The following is a 10,000-nucleotide window of genomic DNA, read 5'->3' on the forward strand; positions in this document are numbered from 1 at the left end:
TGTGCTTGTGTGTGTAGTTACTTAGAGGGTGTGTGAGTGTGTGTTAGCTAAGGTGGAGAGGTATAGGCGGTGCAGTGTGTGTGTGCGTATGTGTGTGGTTACTTAGAGGGTGTGTGAGTGTGGTAGCGTAAGGTATAGAGAAGGTATAGAGAGGCAGGGGCGGTGCAGTGTGTGTGTGTGTGTGTGTGTGTGTGTGTGTGTGTGTGTGTGTGTGTGTGTGTGTGTGTGTGTGTGTGTGTGTGTGTGTGTGTGTGTGTGTGTGTGTGGTTACTTTGAGCGTTTGTGAGTGTGTGTTAGCTAAGGTAGAGTGGCAGGGGAGGTGCAATGTGTGTGTGTGTGTGTGTGTGTGTGTGTGTGTGTGTGTGTGTGTGTGTGTTGTGTGTGCGTATGTGTTGTGTTGTGTTGTGTGTGTTCAGTTCTCTTACTTGTGTTTTGTACTTCTGTATTGTTGTTTTTTCTTGTTCTGTTCTTTGCTTTTATATTATCTCTGTTAAATTTTGTAGTTATTTTTGTTATCCGTTGTACTTTTTATGTTATTGTTCTATGTGTATCTTATAATTGTTCAGTGGCTGTCCATTGGTCGCTGTGTGTGTGTGTGTGTGTGTGTCTTTATGTGTTTTTCTCTGTTTTTTAACGTTATGTAGCAATTCTCTCTCTCTCTCTCTCTCTCTCTCTCTCTCTCTCTCTCTCTCTCTCTCTCTCTCTCTCTCTCTCTCTCTCTCTCCGGCTGTTCTACTTTGCGTTACAGTTCTGAGGCTCTTTTGCTCTGTTCTGTGGCTGTGGTTCTGTCTGTTCCTGTATTACCGTGTGTGTATGTGTGTGCGTGTGTGTATGTGCGCGACTGTGTGTTCCAGCGTCCCTCCTGCCACTGTCTCCCCCACACGCACGGCTCCATCTCTCGCCCAATTAAGCTTCCTGTCTGTTTTAATTTCCATGTCATTTGCGTGTCACCGTTCCTTTCGCTTCCTCGCTCCTCCTTTGAATTTCTTCTCCTCATATTCATTTATTCGTTCATGACTCCTGTCCTCTCTTTCTCTTTCTCTTTCTCCTTAATCTTCATCTTTATTATCCTTGTCGCTTCTTTGTCTTCGTGTGTCCTCCTCCTGTTCCTCCTCCTCCTGCTCCTCCTGCTCCTGCTGTTGCTTATCATTATTTTATCATCATCGCTGTCTTGCTCATTTGGTGACTTCCTGATTCATCTTTGTGTTATTAATCAGCTGCTTTTTCTCTTTCATACGTCTCCCAGTATTAACTCCTTTATTAATACAGCTAATGTGTTTTATTCCCTTCATTCATAGCTTCCGTGTTCATTCTGGTTATATTTCCCTCATCAGACACCCTGTGACAGCGGGGAGGTGACAGGAAGAGGGGAAGGAATGGAGGGAGAAATAGAGGGGAGAGTATGGAGGGATGGAGGGAGGGAAGAAGAGGAGGGATTGTGGGAGGGATGGAGAGCACTGAGGTGACGAGAAAGACGAGACAGGGAGAGATGGAGGAAAGGTAGGGAGGGAGGGATGGAGGAGAGTTAGGGAGGTATACAGGGAGGGTGCACTACTACCACTCCCTCTCTCTCTCCCTCTCCCTCTCTCTCGTGGTGGTGAGTCGTTAATCATCGACTTATTTTCCTATGCAAATGGATTACTCGACAGGCGGAGAGAGAGAGAGAGAGAGAGAATGAATAACCAGTATCGTCTCTTGCTTCTCCTCATCACATTCATCACTACTGTTCGTGTCATATAATCTAATATGCAAGTTTGTTATTACTTGACAAGGAACCTATTGTGGAGTTCAATAGTAAATAGTAGTAGTAGTAGTAGTAGTAGTAGTAGTTGTTGTTGTTGTTGTTGTTGTTGTTGTTGCACCAGTAGTAGTAATAATTGTAGTAGTAGTAGTAGTAGTAGTAGTAGTAGTAGTAGTAGTAGTAGTAGTAGTAGTAGTAGTAGTAGTAGTAGTAGTAGTAGTAGTAGTTGTAGTAGTAATAGTAGTAGTAGTAATAGCAATAGTAGTAGTAGTAGTAGTAGTAGTAGTAGTAGTAGTAGTAGTAGTAGTAGTAGTAGTAGTAGTACTTGAAGTAACAGTAATAGTAGCAGTGGTGGCGCTGGTGGTGGTGATGGGAATAATAATAGCAGTAGTAGTAGTAGTAGTAGTAGTAGTAGTAGTAGTAGTAGTAGTAGTAGTAATAGAAATAACGTCATTTTCAGTATCAGGAACCTCCCATTTTCTGAAGGGGAAGCTGGTAAAAATGGGAGGTGGGGCCAGTTAAGGTTACCAGCTAAGGGAAAGTCAGTAATGGGGAGGTAAGCTTAGAGAAGGTCAACTAAATTAAGGGGTAGGCAAACAAAGAGTAAACAAATGGAAACTAATTAAAGGAAAGCAAACTAAGGGTAGACCAGGTAAGGGAAGACTAGTTAAAGGGAGACCAACTAAAAGGAAGGTCAGGTAATGGATGGCTAGCTAAGAGGAGGTTAACTAAGGGGAACTGTTAGGAAGCTTAGTCTTAATGGTAAAGGAAAGTTAGTGAAGCTGAACAGGTAATGATGTCTGGATGTTTTTTTGTTGTTTGTTGTTGTTGTTGTTGTTGTTGCTGTTGTTGTTGCTGTTGTTGCTGTTTTTTTAATGGGGTGATTATTGTCTCATTAATTTTGTTTGTTCGTGCGTTGGTTATTCTTGTGTCCCGTGGTGCGTACAGGTGAGCTGCTCAAGGTGAATTGCTAACGATGCTCTGAGTTGTTCTTTGCATGTGTTGTTTATGTTCAATAGGGTTTTGCTTTGCTCTTTTCCCTTTTTCCTCCTTCGTGTTTTTTTTCCTTCTTTTTTTATGATCGTGTTCTCTCTTCATCTTAGAATTGTTATGGTGAAGATTTTTGTATGCAAGAACAGCTGGATTTTCTTCTTTTTCTTTTTTTCCTTCTTTCATTTACTTTCTATATGTTTACTTCTTATCTTCCTGTCTTTTTTTCTTTCCTGACACCTTACAACACCACTCAACACCACTCAACACCATTTCAACACCTTACAACACCACTTCAACACCTTACAACACCACTCAAGACCTTACAACACCATTCAACACCTTACAACACCACTCAACACAACTCAACACCATTTCAACACCTTACAACACCACTTCAACACCTTACAACACCACTCAACACCTTACAACACCACAACACCACTCAAAACCATTTCAACACACCACAACACCTTACAACAAACTCAACACCACTCAACACACCACAACACCACTTCAACACCACCCTATCATGTTTCGAAGCACAGTTTAATATGTTCATATGCAAGAATAGCTTTTTTTTTCTTTTTTATTATTTCACTCTTTACATATTTTCTTTTTTATTCTCCTTTCTGTTTTTTTTTTTTTTCCTTACGATTTAGTGTGTCTTGTTTCGAAATACAGTTTACTATGCTGATTTCGCACCTCTGCTTCTTCCGATTGACATGTTCCTTCCTAATGTCTCAAAATCCAGTGCTGCAAGTGAGTATGTACGGGGACTGGCAACTGAGTGGGGCCTTCTTTATTTACACCATGTGTGCTTTTTCATGCGAATTTATGGGCTAAGGAGGATACTTTTTGAGGTACCTCCTATCTCAAAGCCCACCCGCTAGGAAACCTGAGTGAGGAAGCCCAACCTACACTCGGACCGTGGACAGGATTTGAACCCGTGCGCTTGGAGACCCCTCGGACCCCAAAGCATGCATGGTTCCACTGTACCACAGCGGCACCTCTCCTACCTCCTCCTTGGCCAGCTTTCCCTCATACATAAAAAAGTGAAGTCTCGGCGTCACTTTGTGGGAATAAAACACAATATTCTGCAGGTGAGATGAAGGAAAGGAGTTTTATTTTATCACCGCCACCACGACGCTCCATCTTGTGCCACTAAGCAAACTTATAACGCCATTGTGCTTCTGTCGCTGCTGTTAAAGTATTACCTCTCTCTCTCTCTCTCTCTCTCTCTCTCTCTCTCTCTCTCTCTCTCTCTGAATATATATTTTTTCCTTGTTTTCACTATTTTTGCTTATCTTTTTTTCCATGCGCAAATCGTGGCTCTCTCTCTCTCTCTCTCTCTCTCTCTCTCTCTCTCTCTCTCTCTCTCTCTCTCTCTCTCTCTCTCTCTCTCTCTCTCTCTCTCTCTCTCTCTCTCTCTCTCTCTCTCTCTCTCTCTCTCGGTCACAGGTCATATCGGGACACGCTAGAGATGGAGGTGATAATGGTAATGATGATGATGATGGTGGTGATGATGGTGGTGGTGGTGGTTGTGGTCGTGTCTAGTCTTACCGCTAGTTCCGGTCGTAAGGAGGGAAAAGCGAGGGCAATTAGGGTCGTAACCCGAAGACAGGTCGTTAGTAAACACTGTAACTACCTAAATGTTTGGTGAGGTGAGATTAGTGGCGGTGTTGAAAGTGGTTCGCGCGGTTCCGGTGGTTCGGGTGGGCTTGCTTCGGTTTGAGGCTTCGAAGCTTGTAAATATTTGGCAGTGAGATACGTTAAATGTGCTTCGAATCTCGCCTGCTTTGCTTCACTGGCTGGCTGGGGAGATGAAATGCAGGTACTCATAACTCAGCAGTGTGTGTGTGTGTGTGTGTGTGTGTGTGTGTGTGAATCCTCGTCTTTATTTTTCGTATATAGCTGCCTACAGTGAGTTGTATGTGTATGTTTGTGTGTATGTAACCGGCTGGCTGTCTGTATAAACCCCTTGTGTGTGTGTGTGTGTGTGTGTGTGTATAGTCTCTCTTCTGCGTCGCTTCTTCAGTGTCCTCCCTCCCGCCTTCTCTCTCCCTCCCTCCCATCTCTCCGTTTTCTTTCACGTCCCCTCTAGTTACCGTCTTGTTCATTATTCATCCAAGTTTCCCTTTATATTTCTCTGTAAAAGCGCACTGAGTCTCATTCATAAATTTTCCCCACACTTTAACATAAATAACCTTCCCTCCTCCTCTTCTCCTCCTCCTCCTCCTCCTCCTCCTCCTCCTCCTCTCTAATTTCTTCCTTCATACTCGCTTTCACTTCCTTTGCTTTTTTTTTTCGTATTTCTCTCACTCTTGTTTTTGTCATGTGTTTTTCTTTACGTGTTTGTGAAATAGTTCTCTCTCTCTCTCTCTCTCTCTCTCTCTCTCTCTCTCTCTCTCTCTCTCTCTCTCTCTCTCTAGGCCTTCCCTTGAGAAATCGTGACGTTTAAAGAAAATCTAATTCATTTTAGGCTTATAGTCCGGACGCCGTCAACTGTTTTAATTAGTGTTGCTGATTAGGGTTACCGTAGAGGAGGAGGAGGAGGAGGAGGAGGAGGAGGAGGAAGAAGATGCAATGATGACGTGAAATGATGGAAATGACGGAAGAGGAAGCAAGAGATGAAGGAAGATGATGAGAAGGAGGAAGGGAAGAGGAAGAGAGAAGGAGGAGGAGGAGGAGGAGGAGGAGGAGGAGGAGGAGGAGGAGGAGGAGGAGGAGGAGGAGGAGAAGGAGGAAAGGAGGAGAAGGAGGAGAAGGAGGAAGTGACGGAAGAAGATGCAATTTGACATGAAATGATGTTAATAATGTGGGGAAGAGGAGGAGGAGGAGGAGGAAACAGGAGAAGGAGGAGGAGAAGGAGAAAGAAAAGGAGGAGGAGGAAGAAGAAGACGGAAGAAGATGCATTGATGACGTGAAATGATGTTCAAAATGTGAAGAAGTAGAAAAACATAAGAAAGAGGAGGAAGAGAAGAGAAGAGAACAGGAACAGGAAGAGAAAGAGGAGGAGGAGGAAGTGATGGATGAAGATGCATTGATGATGTGAAAGTTAGAGAAAGGCAAGACAAAAAAAAAAAAAAAAAAAGATGTTAATGACTGGCTTGTGAAACGTCTCCCCGGCCATGAAGTATGTAAAACGTTTGTCACTTGAAAGAATAGTTATTTTCTTCCCTCGGCGAGTGCGGGAACTTGTCGAGGGAGGAGAGACTCGGAGCGCATAATAGAGTTTTGAAAATTTTATCCTGTGATGATTTTTCTTTCTCTTTTTCGTGGTACAGTCTTTACGGAACAGAAATTAAGCCCTTCAGTACCATGACACGTTTCCATATTCATTCTGGCTACTATTTGGTGACTTTATACAGCTTCAGAAACTTATGTGGGGATTAAACTAGTGATGATTCTGGCCATTAATCTTTTGACTTCCAAAGAGCCTTCGTAGTGTAAATAGAATCGTCTACTCACCACCAAAACTCAAGGTAGAAATGCGTCCCTGTACTGAAGGGGTTAAGTGTGTGTTTTTAATATCTTCTTTTATTCTGTTTTACTTAAACTTTTGTGTATAATTATTTTTTTGAGAATTTATCCTGTGGTGACGTTTCTTCTCTCTTTTTTTTGTGGTAAAGTCTTTATGGAACAGAAATTAAGAGTGTTTTTGATAATTTCTTCTTTATTCTATCTTACTTTATTTTTTTTATTTATACATATATATTTTTTTTTTGAGAATTTATGCTGGGTTTAGCGTTTCTTGCCTCTCATATGTTCGTGGTAGAGTCTTTATGGAACAGAGATTAAAAGTGTGGTTTTAGTATTTCTCCTTTATTTTGTTTTACTTTCAGTTTTTATTTATTTTTATTTTTGTCATTATTATTTTTTTAAGAATTCATCCTGTGGTGGGGTTTCTTGTCTTTGTTTTTACGTGGTAGACTCTTAATGGAACAGAAATGAGTGTGTTTTAAAGTATTTTTTCCTTTATTCCATCTTACTCTCATTTTTTTTATTTATTTATCTTCACTTTAGCACTTCTGAGGGTTCTTTTTATACATTAGTGTGGTTAGTTTATTTACAATCTTTTTTCTCTATTCTTTCAGGTAAAAAATAATCAAAACAATTAAAATAGATTGAAAAATACATACAAAATTAATCTCTGTTCTTTCAGGGTTTTTTTTTTTTTCGTTGTCTTTACGGAATGGTGGTGGCGAGAGTGGTTTCCTGTTTTCTTGTCAATATTTGCAAAGGTGCTGTTCTTTTATCACTGGTGTGTGGTGGTGTGGGTGTGTGGTCAGTGTGCACAGCCTTAAACTCTTTTTCTTTTTTTCATGTTTTTTTTTATCCTCTTCTAAAATGACAATGGAGTTTACAATTTTTTTTTCCTGAACATTTAAAGAAGATCGTACACTTTTGTTTTACAGAAGTGTGATCGGAATATTTTTGTCTTGTATTGGTATCGTGTTCTGATCTTGCTGCCTCGTCTTTGTATGATGACCGCTGAGTAAGCACTATTTTCACCTAATGTTTGTGGAGATTGTATTGCAAGGACTCTCAGTATTTGTGATTCATGGAGGTGTGATCATTATCCTTTTACGTGTCTTAATTGTTTCGTTCTTGTTGCCTCTTTGTATGATGATTGATACAGTGTTTTTATTAATTTACGATAGTTTTACTGTTTTCATTTTTGCCGTTTTTGTTGCCTCTTTATACGATGAGTGATGAATATACAGTGCTTTTATATGTTCGTTGTATCATTTGCCGTTCTTGTTGCCTCCTGATACGATGACTGATAAATATACAGTGTTTTTTTTTTTTTATATGTTCAAGATAGTTTTGCTGTTTTCATTCATGCATTTTTGTGTCGTGTTTTATATTAGTTTTCATTTTATTTTAGTTTGTCAAGATTGTATTTGTAAGGAGTCTCAGTATTTGTGATTCATGGAGGTGTGGTCATTATGCTTTTTCATGTTTTAATTATATCATTTTCCTTTTTTTTTTTTTTTTTTTTTGGTTGCCTCTTTATACGATTTTGTTTACCTCTCTATACATTCACGATGGTTTTGTAATTTTCATCTATGCATTTTCGTGTCGTGTGTTATATTACGTTTTTATTTTATTTTCTCTTCTTTAAAATATTATTCGTGGTTTTGTTCTAAATTGAAGAAAACGATGTATTTTTTTTTTTTTTTTTTTACCCTGAAGTTTATATATGTAACTCTGTATTTTTTCTCATTGCCAGTGTCATCTCTTCCTCACGTTTATACGAATTTGCCTTGTATCTTATCTTTTCTTGGGTACACGGCATTATTTTTCTGTATTTTGCTCTTATTCTCAGACACTTCTTTGTTTTACCTTCACGGTTTCAAAAGGCTTTATTTAAGTTTACACGAGTTTTTAAGGATCTTTTTACGGTTCTAGAGGCAGATTGACAACATTTCTACATTATTAACCGGATAAACACTCTTGAAAACCCTGCCTATCATCTCTGTGGCCTTGAAAAATAGTCAAAGCAAAGCGTTTCTGAATACCGGCGTAAGATTGACCTCAGCATATTTATTTACCTTCACTTTCACCAACTGTTAGCATCTGATCTCATCCTTGAAAGCCTCTAAAATATCACGTAACGCTCAGATACTAATGTTATCACCTATACATCAACGAAGCTGTTACACATTTTGCACATCACCACCACCACCACCACCACTACCACCACCACCTCCACTGCTGCCATCCTTCCTGTCACCACTTGCCACCCAATCCACCCTCCGTCGCTGCCGCCACCGCCACATCACCATCTTCACATTAATATTAGTCTTTGGTTCGGCTTCTCTCACACTGTGTCTGGCGTCAGTGTGTAACCAAAACCTCCTGCTGAGAGAGAGAGAGAGAGAGAGAGAGAGAGAGAGAGAGAGAGGGAGAGAGGGAGAGAGAGGCATCATAGTAAATATTTTCTGTCTTTTTCAGGGACCTGCAAGAAAATGACCTGACTGCCGTGTACTACTCAGACCTCGCCGGCCTTACCGAGCTGCTCATCCTGTAAGTGTGAATCGCCACCACTGCACGCTTTTTTCACACACACACACACACACACACACACACACACACACACACACACACACACACACACACACACATTCTTGAGACATTACAATTACCCAAGCATTTCTTTCACGTTATTTTCTTATTCTCATAGTGACTGAAATGTTAGAGAGGAAAGTTTTGGTGCAGCGGGAAGAAAAATGCTAACCAAGTATTATAATGCACGGAAGAAACGCCGTGGGAGAAACGCAGAATAATGACTAGTACTACCAGTTTCTGTGGGTGATTTTCTTATTTTTAAAGCTGAAACAAAAAATATTATGACCAAGTATTACGATTGAAGGATAAAACACGGTGACAGCAATGCAAGGCGAGTTTAACCAGTCGTCAATAGCACACCTTATTGCCGCCCCAGGCCAAGCTACAAGTCACAAGTCCGCTCACCCACCTTCCTTTGCCCACCCATTCATATTTGTAAGACGTGGTGTAGTTTTAGTAGTGGTTCTGGTAGTAGTAGTAGTAGTAGTAGTAGTAGTAGTAGTAGTAATAGTAGTAGTAGTGGTAAAACGAGAATATCATAATGTAAATGTTTATGAGAGTAAAACATGGAAGCACAAATGTTATCAAAGCAAAGGTGCTAAAAAAAGTAGTAGTAATAGAAGTAGTAGTAGTAGTCGAAGTAGTAGTAACAGTAGAAGTTGTAGTATTAGTAATTGTTGTTGTAGCAGTACCAATAGCAGCACCAGCAACAACAAAAAACGTCAATATTCAAGACAGTTTTATATCACAACTAGCACAGCACAGTACAACGTTATACGAACGTTTCCTGTCAGTGCATTATTGTTTTTGTACCTGGACGTGAAGGTCATTCCCGCAGGATATTGACTGGCAGTAATTGGCAGGGAAATGAAATTGTCACACTGAATAAACTAATTTAGAACCATCGCATCAGTCCCAATAGGAGATGAGATAAGCTAATAAATTTGAATAACGCGATTAACTTATTAATAACTAGGTACGGAGGGAAAGTAAAATATGCATAATGGATATCAATGTATGGATTATAAATATACGTACAGCAAAGTTGGAAGAAGTGTTGTTTTGTATCGAAGTGACGCCACGGAAAACATGTCAAATTGTTTCATTTAACTTTGCTCCTCTTGCCCTCACCTCATCCTCTTCTCTGCAAACTTTCCTCCTCCTCCTCCTCCTCCTCCTCCTCCTCCTCCTCCT

General features: G+C 40.3%; 1 protein-coding gene across 1 annotated transcript in view; it reads left to right on the forward strand.

The window, feature by feature from the left end:
• LOC123508487 (protein slit-like) overlaps positions 1–10,000 on the forward strand; it is a 339,938-nt gene that overhangs the window by 238,747 nt on the left and 91,191 nt on the right. Inside the window, 1 exon segment of the mRNA XM_045262247.1 lies at positions 8,693–8,764. Within this exon segment, the coding sequence (XP_045118182.1) occupies positions 8,693–8,764 (72 nt within the window).

This window comes from Portunus trituberculatus, chromosome 24 (genome assembly GCF_017591435.1).
Source record: "Portunus trituberculatus isolate SZX2019 chromosome 24, ASM1759143v1, whole genome shotgun sequence".
Lineage (NCBI taxonomy): Eukaryota > Metazoa > Arthropoda > Malacostraca > Decapoda > Portunidae > Portunus > Portunus trituberculatus.